This window comes from Hetaerina americana, unplaced genomic scaffold, assembly GCF_022747635.1.
Source record: "Hetaerina americana unplaced genomic scaffold, ioHetAmer1.1.p SCAF_12, whole genome shotgun sequence".
Taxonomy (NCBI): domain Eukaryota; kingdom Metazoa; phylum Arthropoda; class Insecta; order Odonata; family Calopterygidae; genus Hetaerina; species Hetaerina americana.
This window is the reverse complement of record NW_027286292.1, coordinates 32,497,132-32,524,565: the sequence shown is the minus strand read 5'-3', so window position 1 is coordinate 32,524,565 and position 27,434 is coordinate 32,497,132. Positions and strand designations below refer to the sequence as shown.

At 35.0% G+C, this 27,434-nt stretch overlaps 1 protein-coding gene across 1 annotated transcript; it reads left to right on the top strand.

The window, feature by feature from the left end:
- Window positions 1–367: 367 nt before the first annotated feature.
- LOC139685769 (uncharacterized) lies at window positions 368–15,229 on the top strand. Its single transcript, XM_071582870.1, has 14 exons — window positions 368–1,035; window positions 1,141–1,278; window positions 1,484–1,602; window positions 1,670–1,814; window positions 1,890–2,019; window positions 5,235–5,400; window positions 6,420–6,600; window positions 9,796–9,913; window positions 11,079–11,319; window positions 11,406–11,562; window positions 11,681–11,812; window positions 11,996–12,113; window positions 12,479–12,633; window positions 14,281–15,229. Exons 1-14 carry the CDS (start codon window positions 536–538, stop codon window positions 14,384–14,386), a joined length of 2,406 nt encoding a protein of 801 aa, XP_071438971.1. The 5' UTR covers window positions 368–535; the 3' UTR covers window positions 14,387–15,229.
- The last annotated feature ends 12,205 nt before the right edge of the window (window positions 15,230–27,434 follow it).

The following is a 27,434-nucleotide window of genomic DNA, read 5'->3' as shown; positions in this document are numbered from 1 at the left end:
TCATTAAATTTAAAGTAAGCTGTCATCATTAGTGACAAGTGCTCAATCCCTACTTTTGAAACTGTCTATAATTATAGAAATTAGATACCTCCAGGAAGAGCCTGATATTTCTAGCAAGGGTTTTGCGAACATATGAATAGTTTACTCCTTCAATAAAGGTCATAGAGTCCGAGTTCGAAGCGTTTTTTTAACTTCTTACGGCATGAAATACTGTCATAACGTGGGCACCGACAACAGAGTCCTCTTTAGGCAAAAAGTAAATCTATCCTGGCAATTACGTCATCGTTTAGGTAAAATATGCGTTGCGTGGTTGCAGTAGCACCAGGAGTTTGGGCGTAGCGGGCATAGCAGGTGTGGCTGTTTTGGAACCAGTGACACCTGTTGGTTGATGTTGGAAAGTCAGTGAAGGAATTTCAATTAATACCGACGCACACTAAGTTACAGTTTATTATTTTGGTGGAGTTAATTTTTTTAACGCGATGGTGTTTTTGTGAATGGATATAAGTGTTGTTAATGTTCTATTATTGGTGTTAATATGGCGTTTGTGACTATATTACTGTGCATATTCGCCGTACCCGCGACTGTTGTCAATGGGCAATACGAGTGGCAAACTAAAGATTCATTCGATGAAATTCGTGAGCGCATGAATAAAGTAACAGCAGAAAACTGTCAGATTCAGCATTTAGGAGATTTATATCTTCCCGAAAATTCTGTTTCACACTTACCTGACATAAAGGATATAAATATTAACCCTGTGTTTCCCAACCGAACAGCACTTCTTCACCTTCATAACATGGCCTTAAGTAGATCGTTCTTCTGGAGTTATATCCTTCAGTCAAGATTTATTCGACCAGCCATCAATGATACGTACGACCCGGGAATGATGTATTATTTCTTATCCACGGTAGCGGACGTATCTGCCAACCCGTACATAAACGCCAGTGCCATTTATTTTTCCCCCAATCAGTCTTATACTCCATCATATCGCGGATTTTTCAATAAAACTATGCCGCTATTTGCTCCTCGGACATTTAGGTGAGTCATCAGTTAATATTGTGTATACTTCTAGAAATTTGCTATTTCATGTGTGCAGAAGATGCATGGTTCTTTTCAATATCAAATGATTCAATACATTTCCAGGGCGGATGATTTCAACGATCCGATTCACTTCGAAAAAACATCCACATTGAATACATTCACTGTCCAGGATCTTGGTGCAATACCTAATGGAAGCTTGAGTTCTGATTACACCTCTGACTTCTACAGAATTAATGAATGGTAATACTCTGTTGCATTTACTAAATACTTTCCATAAAAATAGCCAGTAAAATTCAATCATCAGTTCCTTTTAATGTGATTTTGCCCATGTTGTCTTGTAACTAACAGTTCGAAAGAAAGATAACCAATCCATCAGAGATTTAGATTACATTTTTTCCTTGTACTACGCTTCGAAATATTTATATATTCAGCATTTATATTTCAGGTACAAGAAATGGTTACCCGATAACGTTGTTGGAAGACATGATACTAAAACCACTTACAAAGTTGAAATACGCTATGCGAATAATACCAATGAAACATTCACCTTCCATGGTCCACCAGGTTGGTAAAATACATTTATTTACACAGTTGTGTGTTAGAAACGTTTTAAATCTTCATTTCAATACAGGTGCTGATGAGTATCCTGGCCCTGTCAAATGGACAAGACCATATTTTGATTGTGAGAGATCAAATGAATGGATAATAGGAGCTGTAGTTCCAATTGCTGACATTTCTCCTCGGCATACAGGATTCCGGCACATTGAATATCCTACGTAAGTATGGTACATAGCATTTTTGCTTAATCCTATACTTCAGAAATGTTTCAGAGTTATTGTTGTTATCTATAGGTACACTGCAATCTCCGTCATGGAAATGAATTTTGATCGAATCGACATCAATCAGTGTCCAAAAGGGAAGGGGAACAGTGGGCCAAACAGGTTTGCTGGTACTGCTCGCTGTAAAAAGGATACCACTGAGGTAATTTTCCAGTTCTGAGAACAAATTTGTTCTTCAAACTCCTAATCAAATATATATGTAACAAGATCTTAGTCTTTCAAAATGTCATCTTTGCAAGTCAATAGCATAACTTAAGTCCTTACTGTTACATCTCGAAACATTTTTTGGTAATTAAATTCGTGCTAAGTTCAATATCTCTTAGCAATTTCTTTTTGTACATTAATCAGTGAAGCTGAAACTGCTGCATGTTTAGTTTTGTACAATTAAATGGTTGCAGGGTTATCAGAAAAAATCTTAGATGATTTTTTGATCAAATTTTCCCCGCTTCAATTCCAGCAGAAAAACCTCAATCCATGTTACTTCATGTGACATCTTAAGCAATTGTCTATTATTCAGCCTCCATACTAGAACTTGTTATACCACATTGTTTTTTGCTTCATCTCCTCCTATGATTACACATTTCTTAACCCATTGTCATCACCCAATATGCATCAGAAGACACCTGGACTAACAACTCCCATTTCTTTAGAATATTTTAAATGTCTTTGGTAGTACTTAGGTATCTCATTGTCCTCTTCATAGACTCCCAGTCATTGACTTTTGGCCCATTACATTTACAATTTACTGGATTGATTATGATTGTGGTATTGCTGTAGTATTGTTTGATTAGTACAGCAAAATTCCCAATTCTCTACAATATTATAGTATGTAGGGCTAAATTATTTCTCATAATCATTAGCTGTGGTTAAATGAGTACATGATATTGTTTGACTTGATTTACACTTGTGCATTGAAACATTTGTAATTATTTTCTCTGTGTGCAAAGTTTAATTCTCTTTGGCACCTTGTACAGTCTCCACTACTCTAATAATTGTTGGCTCCCCCAATCTAGCTCAACTGACATGTCTGCCTTACATGAAGTTGGTTCAGTATTATCTCCTTTCCAATTGCAATAGCATAATTTACCAAGAGACCTATAATAGTGAATATCTGGCATTACACAGAGCCTTTGAAACGTCTCTTAAAACCTATGTTTCTCACAATTTAATCAAGTTGTGCCTCAGTTAACTTAAGGGATGTATTCCAAAAGTAATTGAACAAAACTTCATCAGTTACAATGATAGAAACTAAATACATTCCATTTTAAAGATTTGGAAATTTATTTATGTATTAATAATTGCTATTAATATTATCTTCAATAGCAATTTTTACATAAATATCCTCCACCTGAACAAATGTCTGGCATAAAGCTTTTTTACAAGTTACCACCTATTTACAAGGCCTATTATGAGACCATTTTTTATCAGTATGTGAAAGAAGTTTTTCCATTTTTCTAATGATGCACAGTGAAAATATGATAATAAACACCTTTGAAGGTAATAAATATGAAACACCTTTGTTTTCTTTGTTCAAAGTTATGTTCCAAATCGTTGAAGTTAGGAGTATTTTCATCCAATCTCACCCTTAGAATTACCATTTTCAAAGCATTCTTATCACATTCGGTTAATCGTTGAGATTTTTACTTGTCCTTAATGATTTTTATTAATGTTATTTATGAATTGCAGGTATGTTCCTTTTGGCGTTCATATTTTTTGACTCCTCAAATTTGACTTCCTCTTTTTTAGCAGCAATTTGTATGTCCAAAAGGTCAAAAATCCAACCTATCACATCCTTGTCTAAAGTAGGGTTCCTTTTGAAAAAATTATAAAATGCTCATATCCTTTGGTTTCATAAAGTGATTGGACTGATTAAGACTTTATACTTCAGAGCTTATACTTACCTGAGACATTATACTTCAGATGTGAGGTATTATGCTTATGCATTACTCCAGCCATTAGTCCTTCCGACTTTTTTCTGTAGTAACAAATGTAATATAAGCAGTATATTGAGTACAAAAACCTTTTTAAAACAGTATTGTTAGTTCTCCCAATGTCTACCAAATATTTGTGTGGTTAATCTGTAACCAGCCCCCTCTTGTCAATATGGAGTTATATCCATTCTCATTGAATTCGTAGAATAATAGTCTGGTCACACACAAACGCAGTGAGTGTCTTTTTTTGTGTTGTTGAATTTGTTTTATCTGTGAAACTAATATTTATTCTTACCCTAGTGTTTTTCCACAAAATAACTATTTTATGAGGCTCTGCCAGGATCATCTCACTATAACAAACTGCACCAAATATCATATTATCTGATAGTAACTGCCTTGTTTTTTGTCCTCACAAGTGCCAAAGTACATTTAAGTTAACGAGTAAAATGCTATAGTTTAAATAAAAATCTGTCAAATTTTGAACTGTTTCTGTGGTAAGTTTAGTACTGCAAATAAGAATTTGTCCTGTATGGTATATGTTTATCAGCATGAGTTTTAAGCCAAAATCATATTTCTTATATTCAATCTGGTGGGTTTCCTATTCATCTTATTTCTGCTTTAAATTGTGTATAAATCAATCTGAATGAACGGACTGATTAAAAATATGGAATAAAAATTTAAATATTCCCTGGAGAACTCAGAGAGTATCTTGATGATAGACCAATGTTCATTTCTTATTTTTGCTCTTGGTGCGTAATGCCATCATTTTCATGCTGACTACAAGGATCCATCAAGGAAAGTGGAAGGAAGATTTTCCTTCCACAGTGGGCGGAAATTCACCCCATTGCATTCATTTTTTATACTTCATACAGCTGCAAGTGCTTCCTTCTTATACATAGAGCAAAAATGAAATTATTTTTCAAGTCATCTTGCCAAGTGTATTTACTAATGGACAGTTAGTAGCCTGTCAATATTTTATTAGTCAAATGCAAACTATGAAATTTTCTTGAGTTCATTTATTTCAAACCTGGATATTTTTTTAGTCTAGTTCTGGTCACTTAAATTTTGAAATGATGAACTTTAATTTGTTAGAAAAATAGGCGTGTATGTTAAAATTTAAGAAATTTTTGGAATATCATAAATTAAATATTGGCATCATATTGGAACAATTAATGTTTGCCCATTCCTATACTAAACATTACTAATTCCTTTGCTGCCATTCCTTAAGTAGCTTTCTCCAAAGAATTGTAGGTACTTCAAATTTTGGATCTAAATTGTGAATGTTTTCTTAAAACTCTTAAGCAGTGCAGGCAAATTTTGGCCTGTAAAACGTTCATTCCACATCATGCCAAAAAGCATGTAATCATTATGCAGTGGTGATGAATGAGCTTCACAAACCATTTCATATTCAATTTTTTTATTGCAGTGTGAACCTATAGACGGGTGGGGTTTCAGAAGAGGTGGTTATCAGTGTAGATGCCAGCCAGGATACCGTCTACCTTCATTTGTTCGGCGTCCTTATCTGGGAGAGATCATTGAAAGAGCAACTACAGAACAATACTACAGTGGATTTAACTGCGACAAAATAGGATGTAAGAAATTGGTATTTTCATTAGTAATGAATGTGCCCTGGCTGTCCATCAGGCTAATTAATTATAGTTCTAATTTTTGCATGATAACTATTTATGTCACTTCAATGAGTGATTTATGATGCCTACTTAATCCCTAAAAGATATGAAATATTTCAGAAATTTGCATGTTTTATGTATATTTTTGTAGTTATTGAGATACGGTGTTATACATGAAACTGATGAACTGTGTGGATTGGAATAACTTTACATTGCTTTATATGTTTAAATGAGAAGCATTTTGATAAGATCCAATGAGAAAGATGCAATTTCAGACTGCTTTATTACAATTGTTCTTTATTGAAGGATAGAATTAAAATGCTTTCTAAGTTCCAATCAATAAAGATTTGTTGTCAAGTCAATGGTTTAAACACATCACCTAATCTCCACGTCCTGAAGGTAACGTAAATTGTCTAAACCTTGGTCATAAAATAAGATCTATATTAAGTTGAGCTAAGTAAGTTAGTGAGTATTTTAATGAAATGAATTTGGCCATTGCTATCTATGGAATAAAAGTAAAGCTTTGAAATAGTATAATTTTCCTGAAATTTAAAAGTCTGTGTATACATTTGACAGGGTTCTTTAAATGTTCAGAAAGTCTTATCAAATTTTGAAATGGTAAACACCATGTAATTCACATTCAGTGACAGGCTATCACTCAGATATCTGAAAGTATTATTAGAGATGTAATAAATATAATATATAATAATAACAGAGGAGGTAAAAGGTTTCATTCACTTAAATTTTGTCCTGTCAAAATTCTCAACCTGTCATGCTTTCTGTCTCTCTTCATTCCTTCGACATTCCTATTCTTTTTCTTTCCCTGTCTCACTTACCTAACATTCTCTGTTTTATCAAAGTCTACAAAATTTCATTACCAATCAAAGCATTCTCCTTGAACTATTCACAACAAAATATGTGGATGTATTTTTATTTAGTAAAGATTTCTGTAATTAATAATGCCTTTGTATATCTTTTTTCAGGGATTCATAAAATGCCTGTTATATGGGAAAAAGCAAGTCCCCAAATGAGAGAAATGTACATGGATAAATATTACGAATATAAAAACTTTAGCAAGGGGCCAGAATCATTACATTCCAGTAAGATTAACATTCATGAAGTCCTCAATTTCATTCTGAGGGTGAATAAAAAGAACTGCAAAGAGTAAGTATTCTTTCATCTTTTCTTGGTATGGTGAATCCAGTCTAGTCGGGGAAGTTTTTGGTCCTGGCTGTTATACAGGATTTTACTTTATCCTATTATCATGTAAAGTGGACTCAGAAATTGATTTCTATCTTTTAAAACTTTATTAAGCAGGCCTGAATTGAAATTCAGGGGTAAAATCGCATTTCGATCAGTGAATGTACCCTGATCCACAATTATGACTAGTTTATCCTTTCTGACAGTTTTACTCTCATTTTTTTCAGAAAACATGTTTAATCTCTTTTGAAATATTCATAACTAGTCTCTCTTATCAGCTGTGGGCAGTGTACTTACTCTCTTATTCCATATGGATTCCTCCGTGAGCATCTTAGCCATTTTCTGGCCATTTATACTTTTTCCCCGTCACACAATAGGAACTGAAAAATCATGCTGAGCTTTCCCAGCTTTGTCTTAGTTTATTGAATGAGCCTATGGTCCATTGCACTTTGGTACTGACTAGAATGTGGTTCATCCATTAGCTGTTTTTTATGCTAGCTTACTCTCCCTCAAGGCCAAAGTCTGAATTTTAGATTTTCCATTTGTTGCTAATTAAAAGTGCATTTTAGTGTTTCATGAAGTTTTATCTTTTAAATAATATATCAGAATTAAGTAGATGTTTGGAAAGGAAAACCTGTCAGTGAAGCAACCACAAGAGAGTTGTCTAAACAAAAAAAAGTTTGGAGTGGACATTTACAAAGGTGAGAAGATTCAAGTTCACCATTCGGTTGTGGAAATGGGAAAAATCAAGAAAGTATTTCCAAAGGGCACATTATGTAAAACATTTTTAGTGGTTAAATATGTCAAATGAAAATAATCCAGGGTGAGATTTAAATAAAATTATATATTATATTATGTATAGCCTTACTACTAATTTTTATGCTCACACTTATACACTCGTTATGAATAATTAAAGAAACTAAAATCGACGGTACCAACTGGTTACTACTGAAAAAATATTTCTTAATTTTAAAGAACTTGTTTAAATTGATTTTTGTTAAAATTTGCTTTGTTGAAAATGTTGCTTTGGTGGGGAAAGCATTAAAAAGTCCCGATTGATATTGAGAGTGTATTTAGTTCTCTAATACAAGAAAAGAAATGAAAGGCTGGAGGCTGGGAAAAGTTTTTCTATTAAATTTTCCGATGAACAGGGAAATGTAGTGAGCACCTCCTTTTTTATCAAAGGGTTTGCCTGTTGGCTGTGGGAAGAATAAATTTTATTTGGTTAAAATATTATTCACCAATTCAAAACAACATATCGCACAAATCTGCAAAGGTTTATAATTAGTTTTGATGTTGTCCCACAGTGATCCCTCATTGGTTGGTACCCTGCCTTATCGCAAGCACTTCCTCTATGTCCTCTGACCAGAAGGAGGCATTGTCCCTCTAATATTGATAACTCTAAGGGACATACCCTTCCCCTGTAATGTGTTTAAGCTGCTGATTAAGCAATTCAATCAGTGAATTGCCAAAGACAAGCAGAACGAATGCTCACCGCTTGGGGTTGGCAGCAGCAAGAGTACCCCAATTTTAAGAGAGAGACTCAAGTTTAGGATTGAAATGTAAATTTTGTTACAAAGAAGAAATAGAAAAAGTAAATATTTTTGGTGAAAGCCATAGTTTTATATTTTATTCTATCCCGTTGAAGGATTCTTACGACTGTAATTTGTTTAAATGAAGATTGAATCTATTATTTCAGATACGCAAGGCTCACTCTTACCCTGCCATTGGGATTAGAGTCAAAAGTCACTGCCAGAGAGCATATTATGAATCTACATTATCCATATCAAATTCCAAATTGCCCATCATTCCAGTTTAGTTTGCTGGGTTAGAGGAAATTCCATTTCATTAAATCTTTGATGACTCTGTCTCACCTACTTTGAAAATGTCATCCTGATGAAAAAATTGAGTGATGTGCTTTGCCCAGATTTGTATTGGCCAAATAGTCTTAGTTAAAAAAAATTTAGGTGTGAATAGCAACATTCAAAGAATATTCAAAATGTTCTAATATAATCCAGACGGCCTTTGTGATTTGAATGGTTACTGATTGGTGTAATGGCCCAATGAAAGTTCCAAATTTTGGGAAAACCCCATTTTTAGGACCACCATAATATAAAAAAATGTCTGTCAACTTGGGATGAAAAACCAGCATTGAAATTTTGGCAAATGATGCCAAACTCCTATGTCTACATATGTATTAGTACCCATTCATATGTTGTTAGTGACTAGTCTCTTGAATCAGCTTCTGTGTAATTAATGGTTATTTTTGTCGAAGTCCTCATTATAGTCATTAAAGTTATATGAGTGAATAATCTTAATTAGTGATTCTAAGTGCAGGAATCCAAATTTTGCAAGAATCTGATCGTTATGTACAGTGGAATCCTGCTTAATGAGCACCTCGGATAGAGAGTAACTCATATAATGAGTAAAAGTATTCTGTTTAAGAATAACTCGCTTAACAAGCAACATTTCACATAGCGAGTTACGTGGAGAGGGAGATTCCCGGAGTGATTGCGCTGGCTGTTTATGTATGTGCTTAGCACAAGTTCCACTAGCATCGTAGTGTCGTTAGTGCTCGGTCATTTGTCATAACTTGTGTTCAAGTGTATTATTTGTGACTTTTTGTGCAGTTTCATATTTTATGAATAGTTTCAAAAATGTCCCCAAAGAAAAAGCTGCAAGAAGACAGTCAAAAGAGAATAAAAATAATCATAGAAATGAAAAATGAAAAGCAAGGAGGAGGTCTCAGCGTAGTTCATCTATCTCACACGTGCAATCGGTCTGCATTAAGGGAGTGACAAGAATATCTAAGCTATGGTTATGTATTCTGAACAATTTTGAAAGATTGCTTCTCTATGGATAAACAAGAAACTATTGTCAGGTGATGCTATTAATAAGAACATGATATGTTAGAAGGTGAAAGTGATTTTAATGACCCCTCTAAGAAAACGCCAGGATCATCAAAGGACGAAAAAGAAGTGTTTATGCGAAGCCGTGGGTGGTTCAAGAAGTTGCTTATATATAATAGACCCTATCTATATTATTACATACATATCATAGATCATATCTAATTTGTATTGCAAACATGCTGTGGTTTGTAGACTTTATTCCATTTTTAATTAAATGATGTGGTAACTTAAATCACTTTGTTCCTTGTAGATATAAGCCTCAAGATCTTCATCTTCATGGAGGAATTGGGTATGGAATGGAACAGCAGTTTGAAAATGAAGCAAAAATGGCTGTTCGACTTGCCAATTTTATCAGTTCTTTCCTTCAGGTATTGTACTTGATTTTTTTAAATAATTCACCTATGTACCCATGACAGGCATTTTATGAGTTTTTATTCAATTGGGCTTTCATAATTTATGTAAATAAGGCATTTTCACTTTTCATGCATTGCACCCAGATCAATTCAATTCAGATGTATAAAATTGGGGGATTTACTCAAATTACATATAAACTCAATTATAAGCGGGTGGCAAATTACAGAGTTACTGGAAGCAGTAGAGGAATGGGCAAAGTGGAGCTCAGTTGATACCTATCTTGAGGACAGATTTACCACTGATGATTAAAAAATAGCCTATCTAGAACAATGAGGCCGTAGTCCCCTTCGAAGTACTCCCCTTGGGGCTTCACGAACTTATCCCAGCATATCTTCTACTTTTCAAAACAATCAGCAAAGTCCTTTTCCACAGTGGTCATCAGCTGCCTTGTCGCATTCGCTTTTATGTTGTCAACCAACTGTCAGGAAGACTAGGCCTTTGTTTCAGGGTCATAACCATAGACCCATTACTCATCTCCAGTTATGACCTTTTTTTGATAAACTGGGTCATTGTTTGCAGCTTGGAGCAAGTCCCCTGCAACTGCAGCTCGAAATTCTGGCCATTGACAACTTAAAAGAGAAAAGACAGCTGATGATCATTCCAAAAAAGGACTTAGCCAATTGTATTGATAAGTTAAAGAGACCCTGGGTTATGTTTGTGAGGTCCCTTGGGGAGTTTTCAAAGGGGACTAAGGCAGTTTAGCAATCTTTGGTATATGTGCTCTTCTGAATGTTTCATCAAGATTGCCCTGATATCCAATCTCTTCGTGTGTTGCCATGAATTGATCGATTGTATCATTTCAGGAGAAGACTATGATATTAAGTTTTTTTGAGGGGACTTGTATTTTTTATCTTATTTTTTTGCATGTTTAGTAAAACTTTATATTCAATTAATGTATTATTTTAATACATTAATTATTATCATAAAACATTATGTCTTCTCTTTCACTTTTAATTTTGTAACATGAAATAAACCATTATATTATTAGTAATCTTCAGTATAAAGCAACGTTGTCAAATTGAAAATCCAAGTATAACTGAAGCCTAAACATGCATTTTAGGTGCATTTTGCCTTTTATCCTTTGTCTAATAATAATTCCATGTGGTCTGTGCTTTGTAGGTATCCAATCCCAAAGAGGTATATTCTGGAAAGCTAGTTGCCGATAAGCCTCTCACAGAAGATCAGATGATTGGTGAAACCTTAGCTCTGGTATTGGGTGACACAAAAATTTGGTCAGCAGGCACATATTGGGATAGAAATAAATTTACCAACCGCACACTATTTGCTCCATTTGCATACAAGACACAGTTAAATACACGGGATTTCAAAGTGGAAGATTTAGCCAGATTAAACAAAACCGGTAATTATTTACTATTGTCTGACTCTGTCCTGTTTGGACTTTTCAACCATTTGTTTTATTTAATGGAATTATGTATTTTCTTTTAGATGAAGTTTATTTGAATAAGCCGTATTTTAAATTCCTGAAAGACCGTTGGTCTACTAATTTTGATGACTTGGAGAAGTTTAATTTGAAAATTAAGATTCGATTCAATGAAAGTGGTGAATTGCTGAAAAAGTATGAGCATTATCCTACATTTTACCAGTAAGTTTTAAATGCTATTCCAGAAATAGGAAAATAACTCATTCATTTCTACTGTTGATTATTATTCCATGACTTGTACACGTACATTCACACTGAATCTGTGTCTTTTTCAATTCAGAGCAGCTAATTTGGAACAAGGGCATTGGACAACTCCTTATTTTGATTGTGATGGACTTGTGAAAAAATGGGTCATCACATATGCAGCCCCATTTTTTGGATGGGATAGCTTAAGATATAAGCTTGAATTTAAGTGAGTAGTTAGGTGCTTGTTTATCTGTAAAATTGCTTCCTGTTAGTAATAATCACTAATGCTGATTGAGTGCAAATTATAATTAATTCTGCCTTTCGGTTAAATGATATAATAGGAAAAATCTGTTCTGTTCTGAAAAAGTGTAGTTTTATGTTAACTGAGACTCTGTATTTGTCTTTTCAGAGGGGCGGTTGCTGTGACCATGGATATGCTTCAGCTGGACATTAATCAGTGCCCAGACAAATATTCCAGCACAAATGCTTTTAAAGATTCACATAAGTGTGACCCTGGGACATCTTATGTAAGTCATAACCACTCATTAGTTAAATGTGTATAAATGTCAACATCAAATAGATGACGTATATAAATTAGTGTGTTACAGCACCCTGTTAAACATATTTCAGGCTGTATGTGGAAATGATTGAAATATTAGTAAAATTAATTAATTTTGTTCCCTTTTATGAAAATAATTATTTGCACCAAATACATTTAAATACATGAGCAGATAAAGAAAATATGAAACTCATTTAAATACATATCCATAGCTACTAGGTATCACTTCAAAGTATAGCATAATGGTTTTGAATTTCACTGTAGAGACATTCTGATGTATCCGCATTAAAAAGCATTAAGTCTTAGTCTATTGGTGCATCAATTCTATTTCAGTGTGTGCCCATCCAAGGAAGAGGCTTTGAGACTGGTGGCTACAAATGTGAATGCATCCAAGGATATGAATATCCATATGAGGACCTGATCACATATTTTGATGGGCAATTGGTAGAAGCCGAGTTTACCAATGTTGTTGCTGATAATGCTACAAGGTATAGTTCAGTAATGTATATGCTTTAATCACATGGTCTTGGGATTCATGTTAACATTTCTTAAAAATGGGGGCCTAATTCATTTTATCCTTAAAATTCTTAACAGTTTCTGGCATAACATGGTTGGAATCCTTCTTAATGAAATAAGACACTTTGCTAATCCACATTCACCCAAAGATGTTATGCTGTAACGAAACCTAGGTCGCAATAAAAGTATTCTATGTGGAAAAGGAAAGTGTCTTCTTGCCTCATTTTTGTCCTCAGTGTAAACTTTGTCCATGCATAGAAGTACGATCTTTTATTTTAATTGTTTATTGATTTCTCCAAATCGCTCACCAATTTTTTTATGCATATTATACTTTCTCTCTTTCAATAATTAATAAAAACCATTCCATACCCGTTTTCATTGTTGCTATTCCTAAAGCACTTGGAAGGACTTAAAACTACTATTACTTAGGGAGGCCAGAAATATTAAAATATATTATTTTTTGTGCTACCACTTAAGTAGGTTTGGAGGGGCAAATCCTATTTAATATCTCTTAACCAAAAACAACCTGAAATCGGGCACTAGGCTAAGTCCCTCTTCAATACTTCTATCCTCCCTTCATGCCATCCAACAAGCCTATTCTATTCCTTTCCCTTCCTTGTTTACCCAATGTTCTCTCCTCTATCACAGTCTTCAACATCTCATCCCAAATCAAATCGCCCTGAATCCATCTTTCCTGCTTCTTGGATTTCTTCCAAAAATCCTCTCTCTTCCCCCACAATTCTGAGCACTTTCTCATTTGTTATCCTTTCAGTCCACTTCACATGTTCCATCCTTATGCAGACCTACATTTTAAAAGCCTCCATTTATGCCTATCATCCTGTTTCAATGACCATGTTTTCACGTCATACAAAACTGCAATCCATATGAAAGTTTTAGCAAGCCTTTTTCCGGACATCCTTACTCAACGTCCCTGTCATTGTCCCTGTGAAAGGTTCTATGCATTATGAAATTCTCCTCTTTGTTTTCCTACTACTTTGACAATTTTGGTCCCAAACACTTCCAAGATAAGTTAATTTTTCCTCCTGCTCTAGTTTTTGCCCTCATATTTCAATATTTACTTAGCCTTTCTCTTTCTGAAAATACACATGACCTTGTTTTATTTACATTTATTCTCATCATATAGTTATGGCCTTCCCATGCTCTCTGCAGAGTTTGCAACCCCTTGGCTGACTGACAAACTAGAGCATTGCCATCCATAAATCTAACTGAATTAATGAATTCCCCACCGACTTTAATACTTTTGGCTAGTTCTTTATGTGCTTCTTTTACCATTTACTCCTCATATTCACTCTCCATCCACCATTCACATTTCCACAGTCGATGACATAAACAGGTTGTGGACAAGATTTCTATCCCACCAATCTACTTATTTTCTGTAATTAGGAGATATAAGGATGGTAATAGCAATTTTTGCGCTTTTTCTCACAGCAATATTGGTTGGTTTCAATTGTTGAAAAAAATACTTTTCACGCCCATAGTAAGATATTCATAAGTATGCTTGGGTTTTGGATTGTCTCCATCGTACAATATGTATGTATATGTTGTCTGTTTGAATACGTATTGGAGTACAAAATTAATTATTTTTAATTTTTTTGCAGATATGACATGTTTACTTGTAGACTGGCTCTTGCATCAAGTCTTCAGAGCAGTTATTTGGTAGTAATGGCAGGTTTGCTTATATTTAAGATTTTATTTGGCTTTTAGTACTCATTATAAAGTATGCAAAAGTTTCTGTATTACATTATAGGTTATGCTGTGCATTATTCCGTCCAAAGAGTCTGTTGAAATGTTTTTATACCATGTAGTACTTAGTTTTTATGTACTTTCAACTGGTGACTATGAAATGTTTCAGTATAGACTGATATATTTCACTCATACAATGAAATAATATGATTTAACATTAACAGTCCTTTTATAGCCATTGTGTGTTTGTGAAATCATTGAACAAAGTCAATGATGCCAACAATTTGTATATAGTGTGGTTTTTATGTGGTGTGTGTGATATGTGAAATATGTTGATTATTTGTAATCAAATAAGAGTAGATGGTATGATGGTGATTGGCATCATATTTTTTTAAACCTTTTTTAGAGAAATGTAAAATGTATTGTGTCCGAAATGAAGTTGTGATGTCATCTTGTCTTGTACGAATGTGTAATTTTCACTCATCAATGTTATTTGCCCTTTGTTGAGTAATCTTTGATGATATCCCCATTAATGTTGCTTTCATCTTATTTCACAAGCTGTTGAACATGCTGCTTGAATTCTTGATTTGTTTCCACAGCCATTGAAGTTTCAGTTAAATATGCGGTGTTACTGTAAGGTAAGATTTCAGCGAGCAATTTTATTTGTAGTATGCGCATTTCCATACGCTTTACTTACATTTTCATATTATACATACCATAATTAGGTGGTTACCAATTAATTGTCTCATAAAAATCAGGCAGTTCTCTAAAGACTAATATTTAACTAAGTATTGAAGTATCCTTTGAACCTTAGATAAATAAGAAACAGAAGTATCAGTTCTAATAATGGTTGGTATTAATTATGAAATTTACCAATTTTAGTGTACACATGCGAATGTTTTTCTTCCTAAAATTGGCTTAGTGGGAAATATCATACCACTAAAATCATTATGTAGTAATAAATTTCAATCTTGTGTTGCAGCAAAAGAGAGAAGGAATAATGCAAAGATTATGATCAAATGTAGACAGGGCTCCCTCTCCAGACTTGTCCATTCTTGTCCTATTCCATTGGTTGCCTTGTAACCTTAAATGCAAAGGAATGCAAAACAAAATTTTAAAATTTGTACAAAGAGTATTATTTTTATTTGATTCTGTACATTCCATGATTGAACTTTCCTTAATTCCATGATTGATTCCTTTCCTTGAACTTAATTCCATACCATTGATAGAACTCATTATTCAAAAAATAAAATGTCTGTTTTCTGTAACTGTACCCCCATTCATTCTTTTGTGGCAAAAATTCGTGTTGGCTAGCCAGTTCTTCTAATGTGTTGTATGATTTGTCAAGTTATTGGTAAATTTTTCTCATGGCCCCTGGCATGAAAGAAATATTTTGGTTTTCAACGAAAAAATTCATCTTGGTGCTCTATGACATATTTACTTTTCTACCCTCATATTCCTCGGTATTTACTTAAATTGGCTAGGCCTCAGAATCTTGGGCTTCATTTTTTAAGGTGTAATTTAATGATAAACAAAAGCTGTCAGACAAGGCAAATGCTTCTAGAACCACGATTATTTCACTGAAAGAATAATTCTTTTATTCATTCATAGGCATATATTTTAAATTCCAATTCTGAAGAGCACCTTATATCCATCCATCATGGTATCACCAATATCACTTAAATGTAAACCATTAATCACAGATTATTGTTTCCAAATGGTTGTACTAAAATAGATCGATCTCCTTGGCTTGTGGAGTCTTCATATGTATAGGAGAGGAAAGTAATCGATCAAAACTGTCTTAATTATTACCTGATAAATTGGTGTATGAAACAGGAAACTGGGTGGAATGGATTTAATTTACACCATATATATGTTGAATGGTTGAGAAGTCAGGCCAATATTCTTCTAAACAGGTCTAATAAGTATTATTTTACTTATTGTAGACTATGCTGTGTGTAAATCTGGCAGGTGCCTATCAGCTAGGAAAGGTGGGAATCATATAAATTTTTAATGTAAAAAGTCAAATGGGGATCATATAAAATTGCAGATTTTTTCATGTGCCACAAAATGTTAATGAATATTTAAAATTGTTATCTGTTACATTACTTTTCCATTAGATGTAGGATGAGGATAGATGTCAACAGTTAATGAATAGTTTTTATTTAATGGTGTACAACATTTTTTTTAGTATTTATATTATTTGCATAGAGGCAAGCAGAGCGCACTCATTCTTAATTAGTATTACCTACAGAGGCTGCTACTACTGATTTTTGCCTTGGCATATGTACAAACTCTATGTAGTGTTTGTGTCATTTCAGTTCATATGTCATCCTGCCATTGTGCATTAGTTACTTGGAATTAACAATTATCTTTCAGTTTTAATTTTTTTCTGGTGAGGATAAATAGCTGCCCTGGATGAATTATTCCTTTGAATAATATGAGTTTGTGTCATTCCTTTTTGTATTTCATAAGTTGTTTGGATTGGATTCTCAATTCTCTATTGCGTCCTCTACGATCTCATTGATAAATAATGTTATTCTCTGCACTGGCCAAAAGGTAGTGAATTTGTTTTAACCATGCATGTCTGTTGTAAATTAGTTTATGTTTTGGTGTATTTTATGCTAGAAAAGAAAAAACATAGGTATCATTGAAATAGCTCTTAAATCTGTGTAACACTGGTGAATAATTGTGAAAACTGACCGATTTATTTTAATGGTCACCTAGGTGATATTTTTAAAAACTCACATTTCAATGTTGTCTTTAGTTGCAGTTTTTGCTCAACAACCTACATAAAAGGACAATATCTGTTAGACTCATTTTATAGAAATACTCATGGTTCGCAGTAGTATTCATTTATTCTTATAAATTTATTCTGATATTCGTTTTGTGGAGTAATTTTTATAAGATTGTTTTCTTTGCCAATGTGGCACTTTTGTTTAAATCATGTTTATAATAAATAATCTTTCTCAACCTTTTTTTATGTGCATTTGTAGTTATCTCTACTCTCACATGGTAATATCATTCATGAAACCCGTTCATGAGTGGTTTTCTCACTTACTCATGGTGCAAAAGTTATAAAGAGCCATGCTGCAAGAACTAAGCTAACCCCTTCCAGTTCTCTGCCCGTACCCAAATAGTGAAACTTTTGTTTATTAAAATGATAACCTGGTAATGTTTGTTTCAAGATAATTAAGGAAATAGTTGAAGGCTTAGAAGAAATTAACTTAGGTAATTGCTAATAATTCACACACTACGTGAATTTTCTCTCGGGTCCTCCACCGGGTTATATCGTCCATATTGGCCGATGTTTCGATTTCCAACTCGGTCATCATCTTCAGGGCTTCTGAATTCACACACTGTTTGCCGTACCTTTGCTTTTAATCAGGATGAATGGTGCGGTGTCCATTTATGAGAACATTATTGGAGTCTGCTCCAGGCATGTTTTTTTCAGGCCTTTTTACTTTATTTTGGTGTATTCCTTCTGTGTACCATTTTGGACAAATGTAGAGATCAAATAACCTTAACATGTAATGCTGTCATTAGGGTATTGCAGAAGGGTCAGTGTAGTAGTCCACAGTTATAATTTACAAAAACTAATTTGAAATCAATTATAGTCTTACAAAGCATTTTCTGAAATTTTATTTGTTTTCCCCATTTCCCACAATAACTTAGTTTTAAAGTAATTTGTACAGGCCTTCTTGCTCCAAGGACATAGCCTATGATAGTAGCTGTAACAGCACTAGATCAAATCCATGAATTAAAAAATTCTGTTAAGCTTTTACAGTTAAATAGTTTCTTCATCCACTCAAGTAAGCTAATGTGGAAAAAGTAAAGTTTCAAATAGCTTGCCTGAAAAACTTATGCATGCATCCTTTTTTGATATGATCCTCTCAATTTGTGAATAATTATTGAACACTAAATAACCTTTTTTCAGTGGTAATAATAGATTGAATTTGTTTTACTTGAATATAAAATATTTGTCAAGTAAAAGTGAAAATCAAGGTTTTAAGGGGTTGCATTTATACTTTTGGTACAGCTCCAAAAAACCTAAAGTTACTTCTGTCAGTATCAGCAAACCTGGAGCAGGTGAACATGATTTTCAGATATTTTAGTACCCTGCAAGCTACCGCTAGGGTGTGTGGTAGGGGTTAAATGCACACCAGCCTAATTTTGACCTGAATATTTTGATGCCTCCTACAGTCAAATAATTTTATTGTGATCCCTTATCGATTGTGACCAAAATGTCATCTCAATTGATCTGTTCCACACTAAATCTCTCTAATTGTATTGACATGATCTTGCCTACAATGGGGGTAATAATACATTTTCAACATATTGTTTAAGAAACATCCTTCCAATTGATGCAAGAGATTTATTCTGTAATTTAAGTGAGTAATTCTGTTTTTCTGTCTAACTCGGTCAGTAATTCCTTACCTAGCTACTCTAATATTTTGCATATGCTATTAAGGTAATTATAGCAAAGTTTTACAAATCCTCCTGCTGCTCCTCTCTGCTGCAAGCAATCCAGTTCGACAATTAATCTAACTTCGTGAGGGTCCCGTACACCAGCAGCATATTCTAAGTGAGGCGTAACCTGCAAAACATAACATTTTTCTTAGAACTTTTCATCACATTTATCCAGTACTCTTCTAATAATTTCTAATTTTATGTTAGCTTGTCCAATTATTCCCCGAATGTGTTTCACCCAGGAGAGGTTGTGTGCGAGGGTAACGCCTAGGTATTTAATCGAGTTTATGCAATCCGTTTAGGTATTCCAGATGTAGGAGGCATTCTGGAGAGAATTCCTCTTTTTCCAGAAATACATCACTATGCTTTTTTTTAAGTTTAATTCATATTGCCAAGTGTCGCACCAGCATTGTACAGCATTAAGGTCATCTGATAAAGCTTCTGTGTCATCCATATCACGGATATCACTGTAAACCCCTGCATCATCGGCAAATAAACTTATCTTACTAGTAACTCATAAGTAAATGTTGTTAATGTAAAGTAGGAATAAAAGAGGTCCGATAACACTTCCCTGGGGAACACCTGAAGTAACTTCTGCTGCATTTGAGCTAACTCCATCTGTGATTACTCTGTATCAGACCACTCAAAAAGAGTTTAATCCAACTCTGGATATTTTTATCTATGCCATATACTTCTAGCTTTGTAACTACTCGTAGTTTATTATGGTAATCATGGTCGAATGCTTTCTTAAAATCTAGAAGAACCACGTCCGCTGGAACTCTCAATAAAGATATAATGGAAAAAGAGTGCACGTTGTATCATGTAGGATATACCCTTTTGGAAACCATTCTGATTTTTTATCAATAATTCCCGACTATCAAGGAGTCTCATGATCAAACTACATGTTTGATGACCTTGCATGAAATAGATTAGAGGTAAATAGGTTATTGTTTGGTTCCTCCTTGTCTCCATTTTTAAATAATGGTGTTACATTAGCCGTTTTCCAATCTCTGGGAGCCTTGTGATTTACTAGTGACTTCTTAAGTATGATTTTTAGATGTGTAGCAATTTAAGGTGCTAGTTCCTCAAATATACAAGCAGATATTTGATTGGGCCCGGAGGATATATTAGGCATAATATTTTCTAATAAACGTTCTATTCCATTATATGAGCTTTCAATTTTGGGCATCGGTTGACCTGCACGAATAGGTAAGCAATTGGAGGCATATGCTGAGAAATTGATGAAGACGCTTTGAATCATGGAATTTAATACTGTAGCCTTTTCCAAGTTGCTGGGTACTATTTTGCTTTTATCATTTTTGAGTGAATTAACTGTTAACCTATTTCCCTGAACCGCTCCCACGTACGACCAAAATACTTTCGGATTCTCTTTCAAATTTTCCGCTAATTTTTCTTTTGAATTCGCATAATGCTTTCCAAAATTCATTCTTTGGAATCGCACTAATTAACTTGTAATCATAAGTAATCTTATTCTTTTTGTTGGTAGAGATTTCATCACTATTATTTTTCACTGTGGAATAGCATAGCCTTTGACATCGCAATGCTTTTCTGAGATCCGCGTTGTACGATATAGGTTTTTATATTATCTTTTACTGGGAAGTTACTGAGAATAAACTTGTTGGCTACTGAGCGCATGATCTCAAGGAAGTGATTCCACATATCCTCAGTATTTCAGTGATTTCTATATTTATAAAACTTTGCAAATCAATTTTGTAGCACGTATTTTAGGCAATTATAGTCCCCTTTTTTGAAAAAGTTAATTCTTCGTTTAGGCGTCCTATTTCTGACCCCATTTTGTGAAAACTTTGCACTTACTGCCCTGGGATCATTTATTCCTATTATAGTTTCTATAGTTAAGACTTCCGAGTGGGTTCTTTGCTAATAAATCCAGAACATTATAAGCCCCTAGTTCGTGAAGTGACAAGTTGATGTAAGGATAAACGTCAATATACTAAAAGAAGAAGAAAACGCCAGCTGATGGATATCTTTGAGTTATCATTGATCAAAATCTGAGAAGCAATCGCGCATTCATAAATAAGCTAACGATTTTGAAGGAAGTAATTCCAACATGTGTGGTTATATTCCCACGTCTTCATTTGCAAACAAGCATACTGGAACGCCGCGACGCTGCATATAAACCTATAAACGCGTTAGATACAAGTTGTGATAAAAAACCGGACTGATTTTATTCTGACCAAACCGTTCCACGGATCGAAACAAGACACATTGCGCCATCTAGCGACACATCTGACGACCAAACCTAGAGGTTTTGCGTTTGTTTGTGTCGAGTCGTTACGCAGCGGTACGTGTCGTAACCTGTTCGTCCCCGCGTGCAACGGCAACAATGAAGGAGCTAGAGGAACAGCGTGTGTGCGTGAAATTTTGTTTCAAACTTGGCAAAAGTGCTATGGTGACATTTGGAATGATTCAGCAAGCCTTTATTAATGAAGGTATGACTCGAAGCCAGTGTTTTGAGTGGTACAGTCGTTTTAAATCGGGAAAAACCTCGACAGATGAAGATTCGAAAAGTGGGGCGGCCTTCCACTGCCAGGTTTATTAAAATCTGTGGATAAACCCCCCAATGGGTATAAAATTTCACTGGCGTCTAACTGGAAGTTTTCAAGACATGTACATATCGTCCTTTTGAAATTAGGACTGCATCATAAAAATGAGGGTACCTAAATTACTATAAAAATGTACAAACACTGCTTCTTTTTACTAGTTCATGATCTAACCAGAGATTCTTCTGGAACCACAGACTCTATTTTGCCAGCAATCACAGGAAGCCTCAGAATTGAAGTTAAATTTTAGAATTTACCCCAACTGAACTTATTGATTAAGGTAAATTGGTTATTATAGAAAATTGACTCAAATTTAGGCATAGTAATTTGAAAATATTCTTTCAGCATCACACAAATTTTAACTAACGATTATCGTACAACAATATCTTTTCGAGTCGTCTTCCCCTCAGACAAAATCCCGAAAAGACCAAAATATGGAATTTGCATATCTAATTTGAACCATCATTTAAGCCAGGCACTTATAGGATAGATGTACATATTATTATTTGAAATCGGGCGGAGTATTTTCATTTGTACGTTTTAACACCCGTTGTTCCGAATATTATGAATTTTCTGAAACCATTCGCTATCGCGGGAAATTATACTGTTCTTCAAAATGTTCCATCTTACCTAAAAGGAGAATACTGCTGCCTGTAAGCGCTTTCAAATCCAACCGATTTAGTTTTCACTTTTCTACAGGCTGTTTAAAACCCCTGAGGTCAATGATTGCCTAATTGCACGTTTTTCAATATGGACTTTTGATTTGACAGGATAAAAAATAGATTTCACCCATAGTCTTAGCGCTGCTGTGAATTGGTTGAGCGCATATACTACACTGTCCAATAGATACGCAAACCGCAAGACCTTTTTGTCAGAAACTGGCGAACAATCAATGCTGAATGAGCAGGTGCATTTTCATGGTGAAGGATCCAGCCATCATGTTCGGTTTAAATAGTGTACACCATTGATTTTCCTAAATTCAGTTCATCAGCTATCATTTTGACAGTTTTTCGACGATCGGTAAGGACAAAGGACCGCACATGATCAATGTTGTCTTCAACGCAGGTGGTTGAAGGTCGTCCGGGCCTTCTTGTCGGCCAACGTTTGAACGCTTTATCCACTCGAAAACGGATTTTTTCTGGGCATTATCACCTTAAACGGCTGTCAACATTTAAGTAATGTCTTGATAACTTTTACCGCACTTCACCAAAAAACTTAATGTTGATTCGTTGCCCCGCGATTTCGTCAATATCCATTTTCGGCAAACAGTAAAAATAAGTACCACAGAAACTAACATAACTGGCACCATACGCATACCTCGACGATCCGCCAATCACAGACGGCTCATTGGGTCTAAGACTAGTGCCGCTAGTGGGCTATAGTCGGCCACATGGCCACCAGTTTGCGCATTTATTGGACAGACCACATAAAGCTGAACGCAAGTAGTGCCATCATTCATCATATCGCCGTCTCAAGTTGCAGACAAAAAGAGAAAGAAGTGTTCAACCATCTTTAATCCTGGACATCAAGGAGAAGGAGAAGAAGCCTGCATGGCAGATAATGCGCAGACGTTTAACTTCCGAGACTTCTTCCAAGTTACCCAACTCTATGAGCAAGACCAATGCTTGCCCGCGGAGTCCACTATCTCCGCAAATGTTTTCAATACCCGACCTAACGATGAAAAAATGGAAAGCTTTCTGAAACATGGACATCCTTAAAGTATTAAAAAGTATTTTCGTTTAGAATGGGATGCTCTTCAGGGACCGTATGCATCAATCAATCACAATGCCACCTTTCATGAAGCCAGCAGGACAATTCTTGACATTCATGGCTGGCGTAAATTAATAGATAGGGCTGATGCCATTGAATACTTAGAATCTAGTTGCACTCCGAGGTATATGAAAAGTTCAGCTGTCAGAGCCAGAGTCGAAATGGGAAATGGAAGAGAAAAAGAGGATGGAAAAAGCTGACTGTGACTTGTCAGATTTTTCCAACAGAGAAGTGGTAGTTGACGGAGGAAAGAAAGATACTGCGATGCTAAAGGGTGTGATTTGTAAGGATCATGGTTGAAAGGGGGGTAAAGAAGAAAGGAATTTAAAGATGAATGATGTAGAGAAGGGTGATGAAAAACGAAATCGTGTGATTTTAGCAATCTTTCCGACTTTGACTTTTGCGTCACATTAATTCAAGAAGAATAGTTAGAATAAATGGACATACTTCAAACTGTAATGTGTACCCTTTATGTGATGAAGGCTCATGTGTTTACCATAACCGGTTAATGCACTCATTACCTGCAATACAATGTACGCTTTTCGATTGCAGGTGGCATTTTTTCGGTGGAGTACGGCAGTAAATAGACTCATCTGAAGTTTACCACCCCCTTTTCCAATCGCTCTCCTGAAACTAAATTTCCCCTTTTTAATGATCCTTCAATCGTAGATCATAGAAATCCATTATTATGTATAGCTACCCTGGCATGATCTGTTTCACCAGTTCCTTTTGGGGCATGCAATCGAGCTGCTATCTCGCAAACCAGAGGCGAAACTATGCGGTCGTCGCTTGCGAGTTGAGAGCGGGGGGAATGAGAAACTCATTTATCTACCCATTGATGAGTTCAGAACACACTGGTCTTTGGAATTTTATTTTCTCATGCCTCACATTCGCGAATTTCATTTCGTCTTTCAGAAAATTTCCCCTGTTAGTTAAAGGGTCATATATTTCAGGATTTCAGCATGAGGGTAAGATTAAGCATTCAACATTGCTGCGCTGACAGAATTAGGCAAGCTGAACCGAGAAGAGCGTCTCAAAGCTGAGCAGTTTCCGATAATTTCGGTCGCGATTTACCAAGTGATAAAATCTGCGTTTAATCCTTCTCATGGTGACAGTGTTTATGGTGTTGGCGGAAATGTTACGTGCACCGATGGATGTCGCCAACCTTTATGGAACACAGACCGTATTATTTATTATTATTATTTTACAGTTACATTGCAATTAGGCGATTTTCCTGGTGGCAACGGTCAAGTTTGGTCAAAGATAACCCTTACAACGAAAAATTACATATATACAGTATTGAATCTTCATACATGCACATACACGAATATAGAAATGTATTTACTCAGCGTGGTGGGCATTTGAAAGTTCTAACTTTAAGTAAAATATTTTAGAAATTAGTGCACATTTATAAGTGAGTGTGTGTAAATTTCAACGCTGTATTTAAAACACAATTATTGATGTTATTTCCTAAATAACTAAAATGTGCTAATATGAATTCTGATGTTATTTTCCAAATAATTACAATTTGTTAACATGAAAAATACGTGATGATTAAAAAAATACTCGTTCTGTATTAAGCCCTACCCTAACCTGACACGCGCACATGCATTGCGTGCGTTTCCATGACAAGTTTGAGAACGTCATGAATACGAAGAAGGGAAAAGTCGCCTATGAAACAGGCATTACGCGAATATCGTTGCGACGATCTAAAAACAGCGTCATACAACCAGATGACAATTCCAACCCGTTCCGTCATTAATCTGATATCGAGACTATGATGTATTAAATCAAATTAGGAAATCGTGAATATCTTGAAGCAGCGTTATATCAGCACCATAATACGCCGTCGCAAGTCCAAAAAATTCAGTCCTGAACTCATTAGTCACGTAACCGGATGCGGCGTCACAAAATGGCCTGTGTTGCGTCATTGACTCAGAAGCTGCATCTAAGGTTACGGCCGTGGTGTCATTTCCCCAGAACCTGCAAATTCCTACAACTAGGGGGAGGGGATTGTTGGAAGAACTCCAAAGGAGACAGGAAATATGAGCAGATTAGGGCAGAACAATTTGATTTGTAATGAAAATTGAAGTCTTAGATTATGGGGAGAACGTTAGGCAAGCGACGAAGGAGGAATAGGTAGAAGTAGGATACACCTCTTGGGTGGAATGGCAGGAGGATGGAATATGCGGTGTAAGAGGATTATTGTAGGATGTAACGAGTGAATCCGTTGCCAACAATTTACTTTGTACAGTAATGCTGTGATCAGGAAAAATACGGTTAGGCTAAAAAGCCTTACACGGCATGTACCTACGCTCGACTAACCTTTTTTTTAATGGTTTTGGTAGTAAAATGTTAAGCGCATAAATATTTCCTAGTGTTTCGCTGAGCGTATACAACTTCAAACTGAAGTTCTTCGATTCAAATTTACGATCATCTTGCTTATTTTACCAAATGTGTGAGCATTAACTTTTAGTGATATTTGTGTCCTCAAACACTTGGCTTTAATTTTAAATTAATCTTTCAGTCGTCAGTCCATTTCATATTTTTTTAGGCATTTATAGATCAGAAGTACAAATCAAAGGCAAAGGATAAGAATAGCTTTTGCTAAAAAATAGTAATACCGTAATTAATAATATTTAAACTCTTGGTTCCTCGAGTTCCAGAATGGTAACGTTAACCCCGCACTATGAGTAGATTTGAGTGTGGATATTAAATCAACTGAGCCGAGTTTTAACCTACGAATAATGAGAAAATATGTAATTCAAGGAAACCGGTATTACACGAATCCCTGTGGATATGATAAAAAAGAAGCATAAATGCTTCGTGAGGGAAATTTACCCCCTAAAATGAGCGCAACTTGAGCCGCCACATTGGGAGAAAATAAGTGATTTCTATAAAATAGTATAAATTCCGATGAACACATGTAAAAAAGTCTGCTTCTTCATGCATGTAAACTTCTGCTTCACATGTAAAAAAAGATGCTTCTTTGAGGAAATTGAATACCTCACCGTGAGCATTCACTTTCCTCTCAAGGGGAGTGATTTACTCCAATGCAAAAACAGCTTTAAAAAGGAGCCTGCACTTTGCGTGAGGATCATTTACCCAAAAACTGAGTGAAGCCAAAGAATTAATAGACTGAGAAAGTTGTTCGCTCATTACTAAGGCCAGCCAACTCATCAAAGTAATGCCAAGTAAGCCAATGCATGTGCATATTTTTCTGTACAACTGCAGTTTAAACAGTACAACGCTAGGAAGTAATGAACAAAACAGCAGCATTGGTTTGGAAAAATACAAATAACTACCATGCAATGAGTCCACAGCATAGCAGAAACATTTGTGGCAACTCTTAGTATGATGTGAGATCGTAATGAAAGATCACTCAATCATGTCATACCATATAATCAATCGCGCCATGATTTTGGTTAAAAGATAAGCTTAAAAAATAAACTGAGCGGAACTTAAATTGAGCGAATTATTTTGTAGCTTGCATTTATGCATTTTGCAACACGTATTACTTTAGAAAAATTACTGCGTAAGCTCTGAGTGGACTCCGAAAATATTCTTCGAAAGGTTTGGGAACTTCGGTTACACGGTCACATCATGCTGGGACACAGCGACGTATCAACGCGGCTTTTGTTCGCTTGCGTGTTAAAGTTCAACTGTGTATAAGAGGCAAGCCCTCTCGTATACTTAGATATAACTCAATTTAAATAAAAGATAGTTATAATAATAATTCATGCAATGAATAACACGTAACGCAATATATCATATCTGAAATTATAAAATAGTTCAAAATAAATCAAGGAATTAAATCAATAGCAACATAACTTCCATTGAACATTTATATTCAAGTTTGTTTAAAAACATATTGAAAAAAGCGTCGCTCAAAGAAACAAAATATAAATAGGGTTTATTGGATGAATCGTGGCTTATGGTATTCTAAATTACGAAATTGGGATTTAAAAAATATCTATATTTTGTGATAATCGGTTATAGTCTCTCGTGATTTTAAATAATGGAATATAAAAATTAACATTATTTGGACAACTAAGGATTTCTATATGTATTCGATTTTTTTTCACTGAGGTGTGAGTGAAATTTTAGTTTTTCCAGAAATAAGAGCAGTAAAATTAGTTATCTAGCAAACGATATAAAAATATTTGGCCCGTAACTTTCCCTCGGGTAACTAGTGGGAGTCAATCAAGTTTAGTACAGGTAATATCATAACTAATATCAAAATATGA

Excerpts from the sequence above, each read along its gene's own strand:
- LOC139685769 (XM_071582870.1), top strand. The coding sequence starts at position 536 with ATGGCGTTTGTGACTATATTACTGTGCATATTCGCCGTACCCGCGACT. Across the intron at positions 1,036-1,140 it reads TTTGCTCCTCGGACATTTAG|GGCGGATGATTTCAACGATC; the intron begins GTGAGTCATCAG and ends ATACATTTCCAG. Across the intron at positions 11,563-11,680 it reads CATTATCCTACATTTTACCA|AGCAGCTAATTTGGAACAAG; the intron begins GTAAGTTTTAAA and ends TTTTCAATTCAG.